General features: G+C 37.6%; 2 protein-coding genes across 2 annotated transcripts in view; one reads left to right on the forward strand and one right to left on the reverse strand.

Moving 5' to 3' along the window:
- Nucleotides 1-26,549, forward strand: part of LOC117568032 (39S ribosomal protein L20, mitochondrial) — a 75,834-nt gene that overhangs the window by 25,777 nt on the left and 23,508 nt on the right. The window lies entirely within an intron of this gene.
- LOC117569197 (uncharacterized) lies at nucleotides 12,055-12,651 on the reverse strand. The gene is made up of 2 exons (XM_034250265.2): nucleotides 12,511-12,651; nucleotides 12,055-12,454 (listed from the first exon to the last, which is right to left on the reverse strand). The coding sequence occupies exons 1-2, from the start codon at nucleotides 12,595-12,597 to the stop codon at nucleotides 12,080-12,082; spliced, it is 462 nt and encodes a 153-aa protein (XP_034106156.1). The 5' UTR covers nucleotides 12,598-12,651; the 3' UTR covers nucleotides 12,055-12,079.

The raw sequence follows: 26,549 nt of genomic DNA on the forward strand, positions 1-26,549 counted from the left end.
CTTACAGAAGAGTCCAATTGATATATTTTTAATTATTATTATTTTACGTGGGTTATCTCATATTAATTTACTTTCACTCTTACTCTCGCTTGGTGCAATTAAATGGAATCGTTTTAGCCTTTAATTATTGGAACATCAGATAAGTTGGTTATTGTCACTTGACTATGAGCGCACAGTGAACATTAATCATATGTTATGAACCACAGTGAAGCTTCAACATTTGACACGCTGACAATGGGATCAATCAGCAAAAATATTGATTGACATATCAATTTTGTGCAACAACAAAGACAACGAATGCTATGACGACGACGACAACAACAACAACAACAACAGCATCAGCAGCAGCAGTAAAGATAACCGACAATGTTGAACACAGTGACAAGCAGATGAGTGCGAATTTGAAAAGCGCATTTTCCGTCAAATTATGCAATAGTTAAAAGTGTACACAAATGCGTGCGTGTGTGTGCACTGTGGGATAAATCGGTGCACAATTTGCCAACAAAATGATAAAATTTTGCGGTAAATTTGCCAACATTATGTGTGCTATGCTGCGTGGCTTGTGAATATTGACTCATTTGCATGTGAATACAAGCTGATGTGAATACAAACAACAACCAAATACACAAGCACATGTAAACACACACACACAAATCCACACGCACTCTGAGTGCACTTAATTTGTAAATAGTAGATGCAGCTGCTCTGCCAACTGAAGTTTGTTGCCATGTTGCATGCTTATTGCCAATTTGAAGTTGATTTACAAAACCTACTTACGCAATGACTGGGAAAACTCCATGAGTGCCCGCAAATGAGCTAAGTCTGTCCATTGGGAAAGGGTATTACAATCTCCCTCTCAGCATAGAAGGCAGTAAATCTGTAGGGAGAGAGCGTATAGCAATAACAACGCGTTATATATCGCCTTAATTGTGTGGCAAAGTGAAATCGATTCGCATTCCGTCATGAAACGCTTCACAGTTTATCGTTAAGCGCAGACACGTAGCACGTAGTATCTGTATCTTGTTTGGCTTTAACGATCCATAGTCGTCATTTGTATGACCCAAAATCCACTCGAAGGACAACGACATATGCAAGCAATCGATGATAAATGATGACAAAAAGAAGTGCCGTTAATGCAAAAGACTCGACAACAACAATAACAAAGTGCGCAAGAATCAGCTGACCCATAAATATGCCATCCATTTAATATATGTATATAGTATGTCTATATCTATGTCATCGCTTCAGCCTCTGCTTCAGCTACAGCTTCAGCCATTCAGCATTCCACTTGTGACCTCAAACCCCAAATGCAAAAGCCCAAACGCCAAGGGGCAAAAGCAAAAGCAGCCACATTAAATTCCACGCAGGCGTGAGAGCCTGAGAACATCATTAATTTTCTTATATGCATTATGAAATTTATTATTGATTTTATGACGCAAAAATATGTGCGACTTCCTATGATTAAATGACGCAGCGTTTTAAAGCCGCAATTCACTTGGACCACGCGGGGTATACGTAACGTGCACCAAAAATTGCTGCACAACATTCTTAATTATCGCAAATACTGTAAATGCGCTTAATTGGCTAAAATTATATACATGCAAAAATTTACATTAAGCAGAAAGCAAACAGAAAAAGTTCCCAAAATTATAGACGAACTGTGAATGCTCTAAGAGGAATTAAAAATTTTATAACTTTAAAAAGAAAAAGAAAAGAGGTGATAATTAAGAACATTTATTGAAATTATATACCAATACAATTTTAATAAGAATTTCAACACGTGCGAAATGATTTGCAAATAGAAATTGTCGTTCTTCAAGTAAGTGAAACGAACATAAAAATAAATGCAATGATATGATATTAATTTATTATTAACAATATTATTTTTATGACTATCTGAAATATGTATTTACAAAATAATACTATAATTGCAGACAATGTAAGTAGCATATTTGAAAATATTAAGTATACTACTATTTAATTTAACTAATTTCACATGTAATTTTTGATACTTCACAAAAAATACTAGGAAATATATTTAAAATTGGAAAAACTGCCAAATGGTGTTGTATGTTTACGCAACTCTTTTTGGCTGGCAAGGACATTGTAGAACGCTTTTACTTAAAAAAGCAAAACTCAGTTAAATTCGTAGCTCAAAGCGTGCTGCCAATTGCAGTCGTGCTGTTCTCTGCTGTGCTGTGCTGCGCTGTTGTGGCAATGTGGCTTCCCTTTTTTCTCGCTTCGCTTTCCTTGTGCGTTTTTCTCTATTTTTTTTTGGTGGGACAGTTTGCGGGAGTGAAACGTCGTTTAATTTAAAATGAAATACATCAACTTGGCCAATTATTTGAGCAATTTTGCAAATTAGTGGCCCGGACTATTTCGGTGGCCCAAAAAGCTCGCCAATTACCAGAAAGGGTGTGGCTTTCACTTTCCCTCTCCATCTCACTCTTTCGGTTGCTTGTGTGTGTTTGCAGCAGCATACTTTTGTGCAATTGGCGCTAATTACGGAGCCAGCAAAAGACAATTGCAAAAATGGGAAAAGTGCTAACTGGTAGCTGGTTGTTGGTAAATGGGAGCCGCAAGCTGGTATAGAAAGCCATGGCTAAAATGCAAGGGCTAACAAGTGGGCATTGTGTGTGTGGATGTCTCAAGGGTCAGAGGCAAACAATAAACGACAACTAGAGACTGGGAAAGGGAGCGAGAAAGTGAGAGCGAGAGAGCGAGTCGAACGCATTAACACAAAAAACAATTGTTTAACTGGCGAAGGGTAAAATCAGAATCAGAATCTCAAATGTGAGGAAAAACAGCAGCAACAACAACAAGTAAAAGGTGAACCACACATATACAATGAAATTTTAATTAAGTCTGAGTCGGTTCCTCTTTTGTGCTGATTCAGCCAAATGAAAATGCCACTGATTATGTGTGTGTTGTGTGTGATGTGTGTGTGTGTGTGTAGAGAGAGGGGGAATGTTGTGCGCCCGAGCGAGTCTAAAATGTTGGCATACATGTACATATTTTGTTTACACTTTGCTCTCTCTATGTGTGTGTGTGAGTTGTTTTGTTGTGTTTTGTTCTGTTCTGAATGGCTGCACAAATACAAAACGTCTGCAAATTTGTTGATGTGTGTGTGTGAAAGTGAATGTGTGTTTTAGTCTCTGCGCAACATAAATGCATTTGTGTAATTACACAACAAACACAATTGTATCTATAACATGTACTTTGTTGCATTTTATCCCTGAACTTCTTTTGCTCCCCCCAACTTGACTTCATGTTAAAGACTTTGCTCTAATGAAGTAAATGTGCTAAGTACAGCTCAGGTTAGGCCAATATTTTGCTTTAATTGTCTAAATTTTGTTCCGAGTTTAGCCAAGAACATTTTAAGATTATCTTTAAAACGAGTTAACGGTCAACTGCAGCAAAAGAAAGAAAGATAATAAACAATTATTAAATAAATAATCAAAAAAATGCGGCAGAAAAGAGAATGCGAAAGCGGGTTTAAATTACTCGCAAACATTACTTACAACTCGTGAATATTATATTTGTTTTTCTTTCGGCGCAACTGAAATTGGCTCTTAAAATGCTTTAACCTCATTTCAAAGTGCAATGTGGCCTTCAAAAGGACAGCTTGTGGCCAAGTGCGTCAGCTTTATTTCAATTAATTAAAAATGCAACTCAATGCATGTTGCATGTCCTGAGAAATCCCAAAGCCCGAACCCCGAAGCAGCGTTGACCCTGACTGAAAGCAAGCACAAAACGAAAACGAAACCCAAAAAAAAGAGAGAAAAAAAACTGCAAAAACTGTGTCGAGGGATGCTGAAAAGTAAAATGCGTTATTAATTCGAACTTTTGGCCAGGGCAAAGCAACGTAAAGAAGGAAGTGAGCTGAGCTCAGCTGAGTGAGAGCAGCAAACGCGGCAAAAGCGGATGTTTTTGTTGTTGCTGTTGTTGTTGCTCTCGTGTTTGTTGTGAGTGAAGTGAAGGAAGTGCTCTTAGTCGACGGCCCTTGAGTGGTCAGCCACGGCGTTAAGAGGCAGCAATTAATCAGCACTGAAATTGCCACACAGAACGCAGAACACAGAAGATAAAGTTGCAGCTCAAAAGCAGTTGGATTACGGCAGACTTAAGGAGGGGGAGACTTTTGGGGACATGCGACACACAGAGACGACGTCTGCGTAAGAAAAGCGGCAAGCGACAAAGCAAAAAAGCATAAAAGGAATCTTCTATAAAAAGTCAAGCAGCAAAACATAAGGAACAGGGATTAAAGTGACAACTTTTGAGCTGCATATTTAAACGACAAGTTGTATGCTTAAAGTTGGTCAACTTTTTTTTGTTTTTAGCTTTGACAAGTATTTGCACAAAATGTATTTACAGTCGTCGCAGTTCACGGCAAATTTAATGCTTTAATGGGACATCTATTTGCTGAACTGATTGAAATTGTATCTAGATTAATGTATTTTCACAATTTTTTTTTGTTGCCTGCGTTTAAAATAATATTCAAATAAATTGTAAATTATGCATAGCTTGATCGATTATTTTCTTTGAATATATAGTGCGTTTTTATGTTTCACCCAATGAAATGTGTAATAAATTGTCAATTGCCTCTCGTCTGTGCAAAGCGCAAAAAAATGGTAAAAATTGTATAAATAAATAAAAAGCGGGTCACGCCAAATGTGACCGAGATATGAAAGCGATGCGAATGCGAGCGGCAATTCAGGCGATTTATTTCAATCAGGCTGCAAAATTACGCATACGCCCCGACAACGTCTGACAACTGAAATCATTATACAAGTGCGAGCAACATGTTGACGGAGGTTCAAAGTAGAGACGCTAAAGAATATATCGACATGCAGTTTGACAGTTTGACTATTTGACTTGAGCACACTCGGATGCCGTCAGACAGCGGCAACAAACCCGGAGCATGGCATTTCCGCAGTTCCCGCAACAACGAAATGACGTTGCAAACCGGCTGCCAAGAGAACGAGTAGTCGAGTAGAGTCTAGCCCGAGGACTATTGCTGTGGCAAAGAGTGTCGACGGAGGGAGAGGGGAAGAAAAGGCTTTAAATAAACTCGTACAAGATGAAAATCGCAAACATGCAGTTTTCCCTTTTCTTTTTTTGTTGCTTTTGCTTCAATGACGGTGGCGTGGTCATAGCCTCGGGCAATGGCAAAACTTTTCCTTCGTTCGTCTCACAGTGAGTGTGTGTGTGTGTGTGTGAGCAAATAAAATTTGTTTAGTGCAGCAGGCACAAAACTGCAACTGCAATGGCGATGGGGATGGAAATGGGGATGGCAATGGCAATGGCAACTGCAACTGCCAGCCGTGTTGACGTGTTGTATTGTCGATTATTTACACTGCCGCAGAGCAGCGACAAATGCAGGCATTAAACTTTCGGATGCAATTCTTATCTGCTCCCCAAGCGTTGAAAGTGTTTAAAATATGCAACAACATGTTTCGATTCCACCAAGTTTAAGCCTTAATAAATAAATTTAAAGCTCGATTTTGATTTGAATAGATATTTTATGATTTTAATCCCAGCTTGACTAAAAATAGCACAATTTTATAAACTAATCCACGTATTCGTATATTTTATTATTCTATGACTGAGTCATCAATCTACTTTATGGTGGATTCATTCAGACTCGTATGCATAATAAACAAAAACAAAAACAAAAGCAAAAGCAAAACGTTTCTGGCGACTCACGCGTTTCAAATAAAATGCTGCCAATAAAATGCCATAACGCGGAAACGTGTGTGAGTACATTTCCAGCTCACTGTGTGTGTGCGAGTGTGTGTGTGTGCGTGTGTTTATAGTCTGTGATCACGTGCTGCGAAGTTTGTTGGGCCCGCCAAGAGCACCCCAATCCAATCCCTTTATGCAGCTCACGCAGTGCGGTCCGGACTGTAAAAATGTCTAAACAGAGCGAATAGAATCGGAATCAGAATCAGAATCACAATCACAAACTGAACAACAACAAAACACGAACAATAAGCATAATGCCAATAAATGTGCAAGTCATATATAGACATACATATGTCTGTATGGAATGGCAATAAAAAAGTACAGCAAACGAAAATAATAAAACAAAAGCCGAGCGTATTAAAGGGGAAACTAGTAAATACCCTTTTTCATTCATAAATTTAAATATGTCAGTACATTAAAAAAGTGTATTTTATATTCTAAATACAGTAATACAGCAATACACAATATATTTGTAGGATATCCGTTGGCCAGACACCCTCAACTGTCAGTTGTTTTAATTAAAACCGTTTGGAATTCTCTAAATTATTTCATTATTAAATAGATAAAAATTTGATAAATTCTATTGAGTTTATTTATTAAACGCAAATATGAAAATTGATTGCATATTTAAATTATGTTTTTAATGAATCGCAATTTGAAAAATGCCAGCAGGCAATGGCGATTGCAGGGGTAAAATGAAGTGTCAGCTAAATAATCGGGGTATAGACTTTAGTGGAAAATAATTTGAATCGCTGCAGGCAAAAATAATTAAGCGACCACACATGCAGACAAACATTTGATAAACAATAGACAAATCGAGTCAATTGCTGTCGAGAGAGTGAGGTAACTGTGTAAATGTGCTAGGTGTACAATTGTTTGTCTGGCGTTGCGTATACGACGCGTATGGCGACTGAAAATAAAGCACAGCTTGCAAATTGCAATGTTAAGTGCGTCAACATGGGACACGACGAGCATTATCTCCCACCCATATTGCCTCTTTTTCCCCCACCGCTCACGTTTGTGGGGCATAATGACGCCAACAAATCGGCGACAAATGTGTCGGCGGTAAGTCCTCCTTCCCTCTCCCTCTCGCTCTATTGGCGTATGGACTGCAATAACAAATATTGGTCGCTGTGCAAAGTGCTGTCGCATTTTCAATTGCCATGTGATATAGGGTTTTCGTGGATATCTATCAGATACGTTTGCGATAGCGATAGCGATAGCGAGTGTGAGCGTGAGTCTGAGTACTTGCGCTTGTATTATTTGTTGTCGAGCTATTTGTCATCTGACTTTTCTGCTGCTGTTTGTTTTGCCAGTGAAATGCATGCCAAAGTGCTTGAAAATTACTTAACAATGTAATTGAAAATGATGTGGCTTTCAAAGTGAGAGCAGCATATGATCGATTAACTCGACATTAAATGCGAGTAAACAAGAATATTTTAAGTTGATTTTCCATATAACAAATTATTGACTATTTGTCTTAATATTTATACTGACACATTTCACTCGACTTCCTACCTTTCCACTAATAAAATCGTCTTAACTAAAAAATCACGTTGCAGTTAATGAAAACTTTTGATCGGCTTAGCGAAGTTTTACTGTGTTAGATGCTAGACTTGTAATTGGTAACGACACGTTCTGTTTTACCTGTCGTCTTCATTTTTGGTTGCAGACTTTTGGCACTTCGATTTCGTGCCAATCAGTTTGAGATGAGAGGCAGACGGGGGTGGCTGGATTCTTGGCAAAACTCGTTAGACTGCAAAAATAATGGGCATGGCGCAGACATCAGCGAAAGCCAATGATTACAATCAACATGGCCACGGGCAAAGTGCAATTGCCGTTAATACCAGAAGCCGCTGCTGATGCCGCCTCCCACGTTGCGAGTCATTGTCCCAAATGGACGTCATGGCAATCGATTTTGTGCTTTGATTGACTACTCAATGCAAGCCATTTTATGTGAGAGTGTGTGCGTGTGAGTGTGTGTGTACGCGAGTGTGGTAACAAAATGACGGAACTAGCAAACACAAGCGCCGGCCCATAACGCAGCGAAATTAACAAAAGTCAACGCATAGTCAATTACGGCAACTTGCCATATTGACGATGTCGAGGACACGAGAACACATCCCGGGCGTCTCATCAGCCAAATGGCTGCCTGGTCAGCACACCTCTAGCCAAATCGTAAACTACACACGCACACACACACTGACACTATTACACAGTTGTACATCTACAGTCGCACACACACACACACACATGAAGGCACTTACACATTTTCGCAATCGTAACCAATTTGCGGCTGGATTTTCGGTTTTGTCGTCTGTCTCTTCACTGCACAGTGGAGCAATAATAATAACTAATTAGTAGTTCAAATGTTTACTTTTTTAGTGTTGAATATTATTTGATTTAAACGAAAAATATCACCAATTTCAAAAGTTCTTTCGCTAAAAATAATTAACTAAAATAACCTCTTAACATTATATGTCGATTTAACTTTTATTTCTTCAAGAAATAACTTAATTTTGTATAAAGGAATAGTATTTGGAATATGTATTACAAAAATCATTAGATATATAAAAAGTATAAAAATAAAAATTGATGCTATTTTGAGTTTTAAAAGACGAATATTTAGTTAAATATTCAATTTAATTCTTTTTGCTATTTTATTGTTTTCGAATTCGATTATTAATTTGTAAAAGATTACAAATTAAATAGGTTTATTGTATTTTCCATTTCTCTTATCTCAAACATTTTCACATTAAAACAACATTACATTATTTTAGTTGCAATTAACTCACTTGGGTCCACTGTTTATTGAGTTCCATTGCCAGTTGTTGGCTTGCATGCTCAGTGCTCATTGATCGCTGCACAAAAGTTTAGAAATAATTAGTAAACTTTTAATTGGAAACTAGTACGCATTGCCAAATCGATTGGTTTGCTGCTAGTGCTGCTGTTAGTGCTGCATTCCCAGCTACCATTTACCAGTCACCAGTCACCAGCTAGCAGTTAGCACAGTTCACAGTTTTCACAGTACTCAATGCTCTCAGTTCATCCATCCAATTCCCGTGCAAGCAGACCAGACTAGAGACCAGACCAAACCAGACCAGACCATCAGGCTATTGAGTGCCCATTCGTTTTTGGTTTTTGCCGCTGATTTTTCGAGTGCTTTTTACTTCAATTGCATTTTCGGTGTTCTTTTGATGTTGTTTTCCTGTTGTTGTGGCTATGCGTGTGTATGTGTGTGTGTGTTTGTTTGTTTGCTTCTTTTATGTGTATGCGTCTGAGTATAAGTTTATTTCGTTGCAATTTTATTCCCATGAAATTTGTGGCTCCGCACAAATTTTCAAGTCTTTGTGGCTTACAAGGATTTGCTAACGAAATATGCACTGCGTGTGGCGGGTGGTCGATGGGGGGTGTTCAGGAAAGATGGAGAGGCGATTGCTGTTGCTGCAAAACTTTATGGGTCATAGTTTTTAGAGGGATTGCACAAGGGGTTAGTTGTTTGCCTGAGGAGGTAGTTGGCGAAGGGGCTGCGGGAAGTGGTACTAAATTAGCAGCTACAATAAGAAACAACACATTCACCCTCGCACTCTTTGTTGTGACACAGTGCACAGTGCGTATACGTAATTTCAGTGAAAGCCAGCCATGTTTTATATTTGGCTTCGCTCCGCACATTTGCACATGCATGGCAATTTGGGTCGGTTTACGGCTATAAATGTTGCAGACCACACAAATACTTTAACGTCTGTCCGAGGTACGAAAAACTAGTACGAAATAAATTGGGGGAAATCTTTTTAGTGGCTGTTGCTCAACACAAATCCATTTCTTGTCGTCGCCAAAAAAAAAAACATCATAATAATAGAGTAAGTAGAAGAAGTAGAAGGCAATGAGAATTTTGAGTCACTTTTCTTGCGTCAACCTAACGCAATTTGCTTGTGTTTTATTTTGCGAAACGAAAAGTTGATTATAATTCATTATATTTAGTAGCACACGGCAAATGGCAATTTGTGCCCTGCACTTTAAATCTTAAACGTAATTTAATTTCCCATGCAAAACAGTGTCTGAGGCAAATGCAGGCAAAACAAAAATGAAAAAAAGGTGCAAGCGCACCTGTGCAGTCGCCTCACTGGACGAGCCAAGTACGAAGGGATAGACAAGAGCATGAAGTAACGTACATAGATATACTTGTAGATGAGGCAAAGAAGAGGTAAGATGCATAAAGGAGAGAAGTGGGCACTGTGCTGCATATTAGTAGAGAGGAGGACAGCTCCTTCTGGGTATCCAATGCGATGAGCAACACTTGCTAACATTTATTTATACATAAAAACAAGCAGAGGAATGCCATTTTATAATGATCGACTAAGAAATATCCCTCGTAAATATTATTCATATTATTTTATTATAATCATGAAAATATTCTAATTGTTTATAAATATTTATTTCTTCTCTTTCTATCCTATCCTATCTTATCCGTTTCTGTTTATCCCTTATTACTTTCTGCTGGACTTACCACTAAAGTTTCTAATTACTTTGGTGATTTTCTTATTTAAAAATGCATTTCAGTTAGTTTCGTTTGTTATTCGCAATACCCAGCTTCTATAATTTAATTACAGGGTATAGGTAATGCTGGAACATTCACAACGCATTAGCGTGAATGTTCATAACTGTTGTGCTCAGCAAAAGACTCAGCCTGTCTGTGTCTACGCTGAGTGTGAGTTCAACTGGCAGCCACTGTGAACGACAACGGACTTCGACTGCGACTGCGACTCCGAGTCCGGTTCTAATGCGTACCTCAAGGCTGTATGTACTCGGCATCTAACGGTAACGGCCGCCATTTTAAACTCGTTTCGCATGCAGCAGCAAAAGCAAAAGCAGAAGGCAGTAAGCAGTCAGAGAAGTTTTTGCATTCTTATTTCATGCCCAACGTGCAAAATGCCGCATACTATAATGAAATGAAATGTAATTTGCATTTAAACATACACACACACACATACACATCTATATAAACACCCACACATTCATACACGGAAAAGGCAGCGAAAAAAGTAAAAACCTTAAAGGCATGCCGCTCTGATAGGGTTGTGTTGCGGGGGGAGTGCGGGGAGGCAGTTGCGTTGCTGTTTCGTTGCTGCTGCACGTGCGTGTCTGGCGGCGCATTTACATTTACACTCAGCCTGGCACTGGGCCTGGGCCTGGGCCTGAGGCTGGGCTTGTGTTTGAGCCCGAACCTGAACCCACATGCATTTCATTTCATTAAAATTGCAAAAATACATTTAAAGTGAAGCTGGTTACATTTTTCCTTTATTTCCTTTATTTTTTTTGATGACAGTGGTTGCTATGATTTTTGTACGTGTAAAACACATATACCAAACTATTCTCACTTACGATATCGCCTTTTACTCAAATAAGAAAATCAGTTACTCATGAAAATCTCATATTAACTTTAACGAATACAATATTGAGAACAACTTTAGCATATCACCCGTTGACATTCTTTCATATATGTGTATGTATATGTAATATAAGTTCTTTAATTCATATTTTATATCGCAAATTTTTTTTGCAATTGCGCTAAATGGTTACCGAAAGTTCCTTTTTTGGAATGCTACGAAAACGTTATTATGTTTCTTTCAGTCAATTAAGCTGATGTTTATTCAAAGGTATCTAACACATTTTAATTAATAAATTTAACGTGTACTCGTGCGTACTTTATTTGTTTTACATATGCAGCTATCAAGTGCAGAATGTTTTGCTATTTGTTTAACAATCTGTGTGTCAATTTAGTTGAAAAAATACTTTGCAACGTTAAGCATAACAAAGGAGTTTTCAATCCATAGTGTTGTTGAGTGTCAAAGTTTCCTTAAAACTATTCAACAGCAAATACATTAAAGTTGAAAGCTGCTGTTACTAGACAATTTGTTGTTCCCTTATATTTTCAGCAACAATTTTGCTCGCGCTAAAATATTTTTTTTGAAGGTATTTTCTAGTCAAGCATTCAATTGCAGAATTTTGTATTCTCTTTCAGTGTGTTTTTTTTCTGATGAACAGAAAATATTATTTTTTAACGAACTAACGAATTCGGTTGATTGGACAGCAGCAAAGCGCAAAACTGTCCGTTGACATGCGCAACAAGTAAAAAATAATATGTATTTTTATTTACTACACATGTAAATCGATTACGACGCCATAGAAACGGGTTTACCTCTAAATATTTGACTAAAAAACTAAAACATAAAATTTAAATTAGTTTGAGGTTACGATGGGTTTAAAATTCATGCTGTATTCATGTTAGTTGTTAACTCAATTTCATAAAAATTTATTGCATATTTTATTATTTTTATTAAATAGAAAACCAAGGCCCATTTTGCTTATATTTCCTAAAGTTTTCTTCCAGATTCTTGATTTCAGCTTCAAGATTGCTATTCTCCCTCTGGAGAGTTCTCTGTCTTTCGATCTGCAATTTGTTGTTCACCTTTTGCCTATCAATTTCGGATTCCAAATCTGATATTCGTTTAACGTTTTGGATGACGCTTGACGCTAGTTCCTGATTTTTGGCCTGAAGACCACTTACATCTTTTTGCAGTTCTTTATTCTCGTTTTCAGCAGTTAGTAATTTAGCCTGTAATTCTCCCAAATCCAGTAAAAGAGGTTTCATTTTGTAAAACGTATAAATGCCGCATTTCTCATGCATTTCCGGTGTCGTTCGGCCTTCACACTGTTAAGTACACAGAATTAATCAAACAATCGATTTGATGGACACAAAATTTATACCGATTGATGGAGACTTGTGTAAGTTACGGCATCGCCATTATTGATATAAGACACCAGTAGTATGACAATTAATCGGCCAGCAAACATTTCGCTCGGTGTTGTGAGCTGTGCAAATGTGAAATATAACTGATTGAACGAAATTGACATAAACATGAAAAACGCAGCCAGCCAAGTCTTATCATCTTATATTGGGAGCAATTCATTAATGTGCAACAAAATATAGATTTATATATAAATCGCACCTATTTATGTAAATATGTATATTCATCATATTGTCTGCAGACATGTAATCTCAAGTCTGAAGGTTCAATCACAGCTGAGGTTATCTTCAGGTCAAAGTTAGCTTAGATCTTGAGCGACAGCTGTCAAACTTTTGAGAGCCGCACATCAGGCGAAAATGATTTTTATTAAATTTCTTTTGGGCTAAGCTACCACAAAAGCGCTTCAAGCTTGAAGCCAAGTTAACCGCAGAAACATTTCATTTGCTAAAAGTTAAAATTGTGGATAAGTTTTTAACAAGTTTAGAATTTTGTCAAAATTCCATCAAGAAACTCAATATTCTTTAGTTCATTCTTTAGTTCTAAACTGCTTGCAATCAATTATAAAATATGCGCACTGCTTGCTATGTTACAAAGCAGTACGTTCTAATGGGGCACTGAAGTGTTTTTGTAAATACTGATAATCCATTTTATTTTAAATCATTTATTTCAAAGCACAATATTATATATACAATGTATTCACAACATATGTAGAATCTTTATCATGTTTAGACCTACACTTTAAATAACATAGGGTCGATTAATTTTGCGAAACCGCATTAGGAGAAGAAGACTTCTTCGACACAAAAAAGTATTTATATGTATATATTCAGAATCAGTCTTAGCATCTAAATTATAGAGATATAAAGCTTTTCGGTATACTGCTTAAATTCCTTTTACAATTTTAATATTTTTTTATTCTCTTACTTTTGTTAAAATAATCTGTATTTTTAAGCAGTAATCTCTAACTAATTCGAGTTACATAAATTTTCAGTAGTTCAATCGAAAGTAAAGGGTCTATTATAGTTCAATCTTGACCATAGTTTTCTAATTTATTGTTCTTTTTTTGCCCAAGGTGACGCCACATATTTTTTAAATCTCAACGCTCTAGTATTCTCTATTTTGAACTACTAATACTAATTGGGATCACTAATTGATGTCAACCTTTTTCTGATTTTACTCAGTACTCGTACTGATGACTGATGAAATGCTAAAAATACATTTTGAATTTTAGGTTTTAGATAAGATTAAAAAATATTATAATGATTTATTAAAAGAAGCTTATATGTATGAACTGAATTTAGGAATGTTATTCAATATAATATGTTATTATTATTCATTCAGATGTTGAACTTAATAAAATAACAAAAAATATCAGTGCGTATTTCAGTTTCTACTAAAGAAAGATAATAAAACACAAAAGAAATTTGAAATATTTTGTACTTAATAGGTTATCGCTTTACCTCATCAATACAAATTGTTTTCATTCACATTTCTGTCCGAAGGCAAAGGCCAAATATTCAAAATGGTTCGGTATAAGCATATTAAATTTCTTAGTGCATATTTAAGCTATCCATCTATAAAATATTTTGGGATATTTTAGCGTGGATTTAAGTGCCAGACCAGCTGTTGCTTGGAGCTGGCTCTGACCCGCAATTTGGTCTATTTCAGCTTGAGTTCACGCCCGTCTGGCTAAAACGAGTTGGCCGTTTGTTGTATTGTTGTTGTGCTTACATAGTTTACCTTGAGCAGCTGCCAGCCACAAGCACCTAGGCTATTCAGGCAGTACTTGACCACGCCCACATTAGCTGACTGAAGCATTTTATTTTCGTATTCGAAAGCGTCTTGTTTTGGTTATTTATGCAGCAACCCTTCGGTCAGGCAGCAAGAGCGCACTTTTAATGCTATTTGCTTGCCATTTGGGCCAATAAATCATTTTGGGGGGCACAGATAAGTAATTTTTTACAGCGCTGCGTCTACTTCTGCATTCTTTTCTTTGCTTTTATTTTGCTGGTTTCCATCTTATGCCTTTCTGCCAATGCTTTTCTTTCCTTCTCTTTTCGTTTTTCTTGTTACTTTGGTAGCAAATGTGATATGGGGTCGGGACGGTCTTCTGTTGCGACTGCGGGAAGTAAGATGTCTGATTCATGACTTTGTTGTTTGGCCCAAACATTGCTCGAAACATGAACACAGTATTCTATGGGGGACACAAACGGAAGAGCGGAAAGGCGGAGTGGAGTGAACGCTGTGCTCTTGTGCGTAAAATTATTTCAACTGGAAGCGAGTGCAGACCCTGAATGCTGCCTCCTTTGGCAACTTTGCTTTTAAATGACCTTTATCGAAGCTGTGCAGTTATTTCAAATTTATCATAAAATTGCAATAAGCTCATACCCTCTCATTCCTCTTTTGTGCTGCTCTTTGTGGCGAGCAAAAACCAACTAACTGAAACTGGAGTGTACTTTTTTATTAGTTCGGTTTTGCATTTCACTTTTTCTGCACAAATTTGTGGTAGCTTTGTGAACAATTGATGGCTCTGCTTTCAGTTGAAATACTGAAGTTCCTGTAAACTCTGTAATTTTCATAGTTACTATGTTAATAAGGCATAATTGGGTCATCTTTGGCTTGGTTGAGTGTAATTCACAATAGGTGAAGGCCTTCAAATGTCAGCTCAAAGTTGAATACTCAATAATATATTCAAGCGACTAACTCTACCAATTATTTTCATCCACAACTTGCCAAACTTTGTGTGTGAGTTCAAATTAAACCATATAAACATCCACTCACTCACACACAGCTTGCATATTTGATTAGCTACGGGAACTGAACTGGGAACTACTTAGATTAACTGATGTCACTTGCTCTGCCGCTGGCGAAATATTAATATTAATGCAATTTCAGCGTCAGCTCTTAGCAGAATCTAAATATAGGCAATCAAATCAAGCGTCGTGTAGGTGGCAACACCTGTGTTCAAGCTCAAGCTCAAGCTTAACATAGACAGTGGTTGCTTCTCGTGGTTTCTCTGGATGTGGGATGCTAGATGCTTCATGTGTGCGTGGATGGATTCAAAGGCAATTCAATTCGCTTGTGGGCGTTCCACCGTCAAAGTGCTCTGATTGATATTTATGTCTTGGAGTTTGTGGGGATTCTGTGGCCATGTCATTGTCGAAGGATTCGTTGTTCAGCAATAAAGTCATATATCAACGAAAAACTATATCCCAACGAATCTTTGAATAATATTCTACTTGCTAGCTCTCGTGGCGAAGCGAAAGCCTTTGAAATTCACGTTCCATAGAAACATTTCCGTTTGCTTGTTACATTGCAAATTTTCGCTTATCAAAGTTCCGGCATGGATTTCGCATTGTTCCTGGCCATTTATTCGTTTTGACATGCAAAGAAATCGTAATTTATTAGCATTTCTTCTCTTAGTTTGATACATACATTTTTATTAAGTTTTTTTCACTTGCATTTTAGTTTGCTTTATTTATTTCATACCCGTATTTTTCTCACCTGTCTGAAGCGCTCTGTGTCATGTCGTGTCTTGTTTGTACTTACAGTTTTGGCAAAGAACTTAACGTCAACTTGCCATCAGCTTCCGCTGCAATTGCAAGTGCCAAGAGCGAGAACAACACAAAAAGTTTCTCCAAAAAGTTTTTTGTTTGCAGTTCAGTTCGATGCTCAAGAAACTGAAATTGATTGGGGATCATATAGTGCTTAGTTACTCACATATGACGACGACCATGATGGCTGCCAATTAAAATATGATACACAACTTTGAAAGTGCGTTTTAATAATTGAACCAATTACACAACATAGTTTTAGCTGTCGACATGCCAATATTTACTAACGAACTGACTTCATTACATGCATATTTTATTTCGCTTTTTATTGCAATTGTTTTCGCATATTATGTATCAAATATAAAAAAAAAGAAAAATAAAAAACAAAACTTTTTCATTTCATGCAGAGTTTTATGTGTGTGGGGGCAAAACTTTTGCTTTGTTCCGAAATTTGATATTTAACTCATTTGCAGTTGAATAAATTTATTTCATGTGTAATTGTCGGTCGTTTTGGCCCTGTAAAATTTGTTGTTTTCCTTTGGTCGTATTGTATTTCAGGTGAAAATGCAAAACAAATGTTAACCACATGCACATATCGTGTTAAAGTCAAAGTCCCTATGTATAGGGATTCATAATAATTAGCAAAATTGGAGCACAACTGACCACCGTCCGAGACGCTGGCTAATTTCTACAACTTATTAAACGTGATTAATATTTTCTTGTCGTTGTTGTTCTTGTGGTTGTGGTTCTCATGTCCCGCTGTGCCACAATTTTCTTTCACGCTCTTTATTAATGAGTCCTGTTGTGTCTGGCCAGGACTTTTGGCTATTCGTCGACGTCGCCGCCGCCGTCGTCATGGTTGTTGTTCTTGTTCTTGTTGTTGTTGTTATTTATTATACGAATATTTGCCGCTTTTGCCATGTTGATTGCGTTGAGGTTAAATGCGTTTACTTTTTGCTACGCCCAACCAATTTTTGGGGCAACCATAAAGGCGAACAGCCTCTCTCTCTCTCCACTCACAAAGCGTTAAGTGCGTTCTCATTTGGTCTTCGGTCGGGCGGAGCATGGGCCTTAATTAATATGAATTAATTTAAGTGTTAATTGCAAGTGGATGGGTGTTCCACACTCTTTCAAATACTTGGGCAAGAAACGAAAGTGTTTACACTGAGCGAAAAAATACTGCAGTATTGAATGTAGGTAACAAATTAAAACTTGGCATATTTTTATACCTCCAACTTAAATAGAGAGAAAGAGGAAGCGCTTAAAGAACCTCGACTCTGTCGTATATACTAAACTTACGACTTGCCCATCAATCACCCAAACTTCAGCTAATTTCCTTATGCTGTGAAAGGCAATAAGAGCATTACTCAAGTGAGTCCGCTTAAAGTAATTACGTTAACGACTTAATAATATAATTAAGCTGACTAATTATTGCATATACTGCTAGTTAGTCAATTGCCAAAGCAAAGCAAACGGCAACCAAATGTTTTCAGTGCAGCAGGATAAGTTTCAAGATGTTTATCACTGCGTAGCACAGAGACTTCGTTGAGTCGTTGAGTCGCTGAGGCTTACGAGTCCACTTACAGGACACAATTTTGCTGTGTGCTTTTGATTTTTCGTCGTCGGGCTTGTTGTTATTGTAGTTGGTGTGACAGCAAAAAGATTAGCAGCGGGCATTACAAAGTGCGTTTGCTTTGCTTGTTCCTGTTGTCTATGTAATTAATATTAAGTATACGCCGTGTTTGACAGCTTTTAGTTGTGTAACAAGCAGAAGAAAACGGCACGTATTTGAAACGAGAAGCTCCTTAGATCCGCTGCCAGCAGCAACAATGTCAAGTCAATTCTTATTTTTTTTTTCGGTTGCGCCCAACAAGGTGCGCAATAGAACCGAGAGAGGACGAACCACAGGAGTAAATAATAAATAAATATTTACGAAAAACGTTTCGCTGGCAGGACACGTACTGGGGATTAGCAAGAGCAACAGCAACAGCAAGAGCAATGGCAACGGCAGCAAAACCATCACCACTAAAAATGGTTGCCAAGACGTGCGGGCCTGCTGCTGCTGATGCTGCTGACCAAAACTCAGCACCACAAAAACTTTGCTTTACCATTAAAGTTTAAAGATGAAAGTGACAGCTGCTGCTGTGCGTGGAAATCAACCCAAAGCCCTGAACTCTACAACCACCACAAAAAATTCGCAATAACCGCAGTTAGGGGAAGAAGAAGCAGCGAGGGGATTGGCTTGCCCGCATAGATTTACAATCAGCTGTGTGCTGGGCTGGCAGTATGCCACAAATCATAAAAACGCATCGAGCATAACGCGCCAGTTACGTGTGTTACGCTGTGGTGTGTGTGTGTATGTGTGTGGTGTCTGCACGGCATACATGGCGTATACGTGCTATTTTATGGGTCACTCGCATACGTTTTGGCCGAAAACGTCTCATAATTTTCGATACTAGGCGCGAGCGGCTTTTTCGCCAGTAACTCGCACTGTATCTCATTGCATCTCATTTGCAGCTAATCAAGGCTTCAAGTCTTGGGAATTCACGGCATGCCTCTGGGTATTTTGACGTGTGAGAGGTTGAGAATTATTTACGACAAGTTGTCAGGCTCAACACTTTTTATTGATTTTTTCGAACTGAAAGTTGACACATATATTTATTCATTTAATGCGGAAAGAAGTTTAATTTATATAAATAATGCATGTGCTTGATTGAAGAAAATTTCGTAGATAAATCTACAACATGCTAAAATATTCATAAACAAAATAAATATGTATAACTTGCAGAAAATGACATTTATACGCACATGAGAGCAAAATGTAGGTGAAAGTATTTTAATATTTACCAGTAAAGTGAAAAATGCACAAACCAAACAAACAAGAATGAAAAAAACGAAGACAGCAGAGTGTATGTGCTTAATTTCCAAAAATAATAATAATAACAGACAGAGAGAGAGAGAGACAAGCATTCGTTTCAAATGAAATTCTGAAACGCCGCATTTCAATTAGTGAAATGAATTCATTTTCACACATTGTTAAATGCCCAAATGCACACGAATGCACCACCATGCACCACCATGGGGAAAACATATTTGGGCAGTCGATTTTTGCACTAAACTACACACAAAGAAATGCTTTTAAATACCCTGTAAAAATGATTATTCAATTTTTCAAATTGTCTTATTGTTTTAAAAACTGTAATGCAATGTTTGGAGATATTAATTGTCAAAAAAAAGCAGAAAAAAAAAATATATTATCTACCCTTTCTGTTTTCTTGACTAATGGGTATTTACATATTTGTAGCTCATATTCAGAGACTGCAATTTTGACTATTTGCACATGGTTGCATTGCACAACGTACAAAAACTGTTCGTATATATAGAAATAAATGCCCAAAAATTGCATTACAAGTTGCACGCACCCACAATTACAGAAAGAGGGGGAAAAAAATAATAAATGAAAGCATGTAAACCAAAAGATGAGAATTGTAACAAAATATGGAAAGAAAATTTACGAAAGGCAAAAGTCGAATAAAAAGAAATGACTAGTTCATTGAGCGATATTATTTCCCCAATTACCTCATCAGTTTTGTAATGCTATAGCTTTTGTAAAAAGTTAAAAAGTGTACAATATTCTCAATATTATTTGCAATCCAGTTGCGAACATTTTCTTTGCACAAATCAATTGAATTTTCGTTGCTCAAATGCATTGGAAATGCAATGAAATTTCTAAGAACATATAACAATATTATTATTGCAACTGCAGTCTGCGAACCGAAGAGTGCTTTATTTGTGTAGCAATCCATAGAAGAGCAAATTGAAAAGAAAACGACACCTACTCAAATGGTGTATGGCATATGCGGTTCCTTTTTTTCTTTTTTTTTTGAGAGGAGAAGAGAAATTAAAAATAAGTAGAGCTTGGGGAATGTTGAAATAAATTGAGCAAAATAGTGGCAGCTACTTAAGTGAAAATATTTTTGCGCTTGTAATAACTTGACTGGGCTCCCTTCTCTCTCTCCTCCCGCCACCGTCCTGCGCATGAGAAAGCGCAATACGAAAAGGACTTAAGTGCAGTCGGTGCTGTGGCTTGTAGACCCGATTGCCTGCAGCCTTCAGACTTCCTTCGAAAAGAATGCTTGTGCCTGCCTGTGTGTGTGTGTGTGTGTTACATTCATACGTTTTTCGATTAAGCCGCTCTTGTGCTGAGCCGCAGCACGGAATCTGTTGGACTCTTTGGTTGGTTGGTTGGCTGGTTGGCTGGCAAACACTTTCGAAAGGAAGCGGAAATTTACACAAAGACAGGATGTAGCAGAACTTGCGCTGTTGTATGTTACGAGAGTAAGTGGCCCCAAAACTGCAACCGAAATGAGGCGAAATTGCAGCAGGCGGCAGCGAACACGAGTGCCGAAAGGCCAAACACACGGGCTCTTAACTGCTGCCAGTTGGCTCTCCGCTCAGGCTGTTCTCTGTGCGGTGGTAGACGACTATGACTGACAGGCCATTAATTTTGGATTACCCAAGCACCAGCACTAGCCAATTCGCCAGCTTGGTGGTGCCCGAAAAAATAAACGAAGAACGAGGAAAGAAAAGAATTCAGTAGCTTGCAGGCAGCACTTAGCCAGGCTGTTAAACATTTCATAATACCACCGCAACATGCCTAGTTCTTTTTTCTTTTCTTTTCTTCTTGGCCTGGTCGTTAACGTTAATGACGCCTTAAGTGGTCATATATAATTTCTGAAAATTATTTCTACCTGTGCTACAAAGTGGCACAAACTGCGACCAGTATTATTACGCGCATAATATGCTGGGGCCCAGCTGCAATTGAGCCCTTTGTGTGTTGAATTTGGCAACGTTTATCAGTCTTACTCATATTTGAACTGCCTCATTAAATCCACAAGACTTTTTCTGACCTCAAAACAGCAAACTATTTCTATTTACCATATACAAAAAAAAAACTTTTTTAATAAGCATAGTCGCAATGGGGTCAACAGCAAACTAAAGCAGAGCTTCAAGGTAAAATACTAGTTGCAAACGAAAAGCTAAATTGCAATTGGGCATCTCAGCTCAATGCGTGTGTCAACACTTGGACCAAAAAGTCTTTGGTTTTTCAAGCATTTTTCCTATCACTTTTATACCATGAAAATATTGCAAATATTTGAGCACAAAATGTGCATTAGCTTATTGCAAAATATAAAATAACTACGATACATTTCAATCCAATCAAAGTATTCGTAAATATTTTTGCAAAGCAACAACTGAAAAGTAAGGACTGCGTTTTGTCTAATTCATTTTATTACGTTAACTAATAGTAAAATATGAAATAAATACTATTAATTTAATTTAGTAAAGTGTTTCTAAATAGTTGTTGGTGTAACATTAAATGACGTGCAAAATATTTGGAACAAAATTGTAGTATACTTTTTGAGGCAACTAAGAAGTGTGGACTGTGTTTTGTCTAATTTATCTTTGTTGTCAGATTGGCAGCAACAAATGCAGCCGCTATAGTTGAATTACTTCAACACACTCACACACTGATAAATACAGCCGCCAGGTGGCGTGTAGGTGTAACTGGGACGCTGGCAAGTAACTAAGTAGGCGAAGTGAAAAGCAAAAGCAAAAGCAGTTGAGAAAAGTTTTTCACTCGATGTTACAGTTTCGCTTTTTTCTTACTTTTTTTTTGGGGCAACAAGATAAAATGGACACACCTTATGTGCGGCTGGTTACCAAGAAAGGGGGCGGAGGGGAAGCAACAGTGGCCAAGTGTGAAATAAAGTGAAGAAAATTGTAGGTTTCGGCTTTCGGCTGTGCCCTACTATGTTATATAGGCTACTATACTAACGGCAGGCCGCCTACTTTTCGGTACCTCCGGCAACTAAACAAAATGCCATAGCAATTTGTTAGCGGGTCGAGAGAGAGCGTCCTGCAAATGTAATTTACTGGTTGCTCTCGCTACCCTCTTCACTTCAGTTCACCGCTCCCCTTCCTCCTTGGCAGAGCAGGGCAGAGCATGTGGCCGGAATTTATTTGTGGCTATTTGGCAAAGTGAAAGCAAATTAAAGTGTACATTCATGCTTTAAGTTTCCCCCAAAAAAAGAACTTTAGCAACTAATTCGAATGCTGATTTAAGACCTACACTTATATAAATTTATATACACATGTCTGTGTGTGTGTGTATTTGTGTGTTATTAAACAGCTCTCAGCTGCGGTCGCAGCATCTATGTTACAAATGTATCTGAAGTCGCGAGTGCCAAAATATGTTTGTTGGCTTCTTCAAAATGTCGTGACGGCTCTTGTTCTGTTAGCAACAAGCGAGAAATTGTTGAGCCACGGCTTACGACACTGCACTGTAAGAAATGAGGTGTGTAATACTGCAGAATATCTCAAAGATACTCTATAATAATATAAATAATCGAAGGTTGGTTGGAGATCAACAATAATTGTGAATATTAAAAATCAAACTATCAAGAACAAGCATTTATATTTATTATTCGTAATTTTTATTTACTCTAAGAATTTATTTTAAAATTCAATACTTTGGCAACAAATTTTTTAAAATCTTACAATTTGCAGCTACTTTTCGACTTTTGCAAGTGCAAGATGTTTCCGTTTTGTGCCAGTGTCTGAGGTTTTACATTCTTTTGGCCTCGTTACCACCACTTTAGCCATGGTGTTGGGTGCCACTGCCACAGCTAAAGGCTGTCCCATTCAAATTTCGGAGGCCCCTGGTGGTTAGGGAGCAAAACCCGACGCTTTCGCTTCATCATCAACTTTAGAAGTGCCGCAAATCTTTGCGGTTTCGTCTTAATGGCTAAGAAATTGTGATTTATGCCTTGAATCCTGTATACATTTGCAGTGCTTGATGTCTGCGCGTGTTCTGTGTGTGTGTGCCTTTGTGTGTGTTGGCGCGTGATTTACTTGCTTGCTGGATTTCACAGCTAAAGGGTATACAAACTGCGAGTACATGCCCTTTGATGTGCATTCGCTTATTTACTCGTGGCATATGGAGGCACTTGAAGGGCAGTTATATAGACGCAAGTCGACGCGCCATCATCAGTTATGTGTGAATGTGTGTGTGCGCACTTTCATTACTTAATTAGTATTAAATTTATTGCCAGCCAGAGGTGCGCAAATTAGTCGAACTAACCTGAAGCTTACATCCGCATCGCAATTCGCAATTCACCCTTCGCATTTCACCTTTCGCCCTTTGATTTTATTTTTACCATGTTATTACGGGCATCAACTCGCTTTTTTCCGTTGTTGTTTGGCTGTTTTTATCAGTCGAATTACTTTAATTGAATTTACTTCGCACAAAAGTTCTCGACAGACAGGCTGAAACATTGTTTTTATGTTTGCGATTCGGCTTATTACGTAATTAGATTTAGTAACGCGTTTACAACTGTGTCAGCATTTCAGTTCAGCAAAAGGTAAATTCCACCAAAATTCATGAGATAAGCCAATAAAATAAAAACTTTCATGAAATTAAGTTTAGTAATTGTTTAAAATCCAAGTTGTGAAAGACATTACCACTGTATTTCCGACTTTGTGTTAAGCTACATAATATTTTAAATAGCAATTTATATTATTAAATATATATTTTTTTATTGAGAGTACATTCAAATATTCAACTAAACATTTTTATTATTCAAAATCTTAAAACATGCTTCAAATTCATAATTTGTATAAATAATTCAGTTATTGATATCAATGTCAATGTAATTAGTTATTGCTAACATAAATAATTATTATTTATGTATAATATATTCTGTTGTTAAAAAAAAATTAATTCTGAAGGTAATTACTTCTTCACATGTTTCAAATTAGAACAATAATTATTACATTATTAAATCATTGACATTATTATTGCATGAATTTAATAATGATTTATTGAAATTCTTATTAAACTGCATTAAAAAATTGATATATATTCTTTAATTGAAATACCAAATACAAACCTAAAGTTAATAACAATTTAACACATGTTTCAAATTAGAATAATAATTTGTATTATTAAATCATTGACATTCAAATTTAAGTGCATATTGCTTTGTTTTTTCATGTATATTAAAACTCACCATAATACATTTAAAGTTAATTATAATTTATTGCTGTACATTTTACCATTGTGATCATCATGTGATATATTTTTGTGGATGCTGGGGTCATAGTTAATTCATTAGTCTATTTAGCCTAAGTCAAGGGACTCGCCATTGTTCTGCTCGCATCGTTTAATTCGCATCAAAACAAATAAATTTCGCTGACTAATGGGCACATTTATCTTAATTTAAAAATTTAACTGTGGCGGCAACAACAATTTTTCACACTATTTTTATAGTGTGGAAATCGGAAGTAGATGCAGCTGTTTGGACTGCTCGTAAACTGCTCTAAAACGTTTAATTTCCATGGGCATGTGGCGCATAAATTCTCCGAATGGCTATAATTTTTTGGCACGAGTGTAAAAAAGAAGGAAAAAAAAAGGTAAACTAAATCCAAGGATACTATTTTGGCACAGGAGCATCTTGTAAACAACGCAAACAAAACTTACCGCTTCAAATTCAGTTTTTGAATTGAATTTATAGCCAAAGGTTCTGAACGTACAGAGGTGGGCGGAGGAGGCGTGGCGTACGCATAAGGGTCGTCCGAAACCTAACCCAATCTAAGTATTTTGGCAATTTATTTCGACTGCGGCCAAAAACAAACAAGTGAACTGTTTTTTGGGGAAATTAGTAGCATGTGTTGGTCCTGGCCATAAGCTAGAGCCTAATTAGTTTAAAAGGCAAGCCCAATGACCTCCGCCCAATATAGCCCATACGACCCATGTGCCCCCATAGAACGGAGGATCGATAAATCCAACAGTTGGGCGCAGTTCCTTGCAGTTGTCAGTGAGTCCCGGAAGATGGATGTCGCTGCTTTGGCTTGCCAAGTGTACGAATACGAATACGAGTATTCAAAAATGAATACCGCTCCGTTGGACTCCGTCTATAAATTCCAGGCGGAGGCGCTCGACACTCGGCGTTTTGCCAGCCAAAAAACTATTACTCACACTCTCGCCACACGAATCGTTCTGCACTCGTCCTTTTTGCCTTGGTTATAATTCAGATTGTCCATTTCGCGCAGCTGCCGCTCGATTTGAGTTTGACTTGCAGTTGTTGTCGGAGTTGGAGTTTGAGTTTCAGTTCTCTGTTCTCTGCTTTCTGTGCGTGTTTGAGCCTGAGTCCTCCTGGCTGGCAATTGGCTGTCTGTGTACGTGCTGCCGCCATTGAAGTAGCATCTCCGCGGGGCAAGTCTATTTGCAACCTCGTCTCCCCCAATTGTTGGCGTTGCCAAGTTTCTCTGCTGTTTGTCTTGGACTGTGCGGACACGTTCAACTCAAATTGTTGGCCAAATGGCATTCAAAGTATCTGAAAGCATCGCTTTGCTTTCAGATAATGCAGAATTGCAGCTGCCCCAAATGTGATCAATGCAAAATATTTGCTCAAGTCTGAAATCAAGCCAAAATTATCGACTAGAAGAAACTTTAAGTCTCATTAAATTTTCTGTTCTGATAATCTGTTATATTAAACAAATGGAAACTTTAAAATTGAATAAGTAAAAATGCTTAAATCTAATTATTTGCTTTATCAAATTTCACTTAATAATATCTTGTTAAATAAAATTTCTTTAATTGAAATACATTTAAATAACTTGAATTTTTTGTACGAAATATGCTGTGTTCCATATGTTGAAAGGTTTGTAGAATTTTGATTATTTTATGCTCGCTTTTCCTTGTTTCGACAGCAACTTGTTAGCTCAATTAGTTGTTCGAATGACAGAAGCAATTGTTATTAGCTTTCCATTGGAAAATGCCAACGAAACTCGTTAAGAGGGCGGCGACGGCGACTCATGCTGAAGTAAAATCTGCCAATCAATAAAAACAATTTGAAAGCAATCAAAGTTTAATTACCACAACAAACGACTGACAAAAGGTGATGCCAAAGCCGGGGGAAAAAAGAAGAGCAAACAGACGCTAACGAATTCACAAGGATAAATAAAGCACCATAAGCAGACCATAAAGCAAAAAGGGCCAAGCCAAACCCTGAGAAATTCATAGACATAGAAGCCATATAGCTTGACATAGACTCCAACTCAGCGACTGAGACTCAGACTCAGAGTTACCATATGAGGCGCGCGAGCGTATAAACCACATAAATATAAAAGCGACAATCAGAGAAGCGATGGACGGGGGCGAGAGGGTGAGAGAGAGTCGCCCATAAAAACAAGAATGGCCATAAACAAAGAAATAAACAAGGCAGCAAGCGGTAAGTACAATACATACACGAGTGCGCGACGAATCTGTATGTTTGTCGCAGGGCTTCCGGCGGAAATGGAGTGCACAAACACATAGACAAACACCCACACACACACATGCGTGTGCAAGCAAATAGACGCACAAAGATGGCAGACAACG

This window comes from Drosophila albomicans, chromosome 3, assembly GCF_009650485.2.
Source record: "Drosophila albomicans strain 15112-1751.03 chromosome 3, ASM965048v2, whole genome shotgun sequence".
In the NCBI taxonomy this organism is placed as follows: domain Eukaryota; kingdom Metazoa; phylum Arthropoda; class Insecta; order Diptera; family Drosophilidae; genus Drosophila; species Drosophila albomicans.

Bases quoted from the DNA above. Each gene is read 5' to 3' on its own strand.
- LOC117569197 (XM_034250265.2), bottom strand. From the start codon at position 12,597: ATGTTTGCTGGCCGATTAATTGTCATACTACTGGTGTCTTATATCAAT. The intron at 12,455-12,510 runs GTATAAATTTTG...TGTACTTAACAG, and splicing joins ACACAAGTCTCCATCAATCG to TGTGAAGGCCGAACGACACC.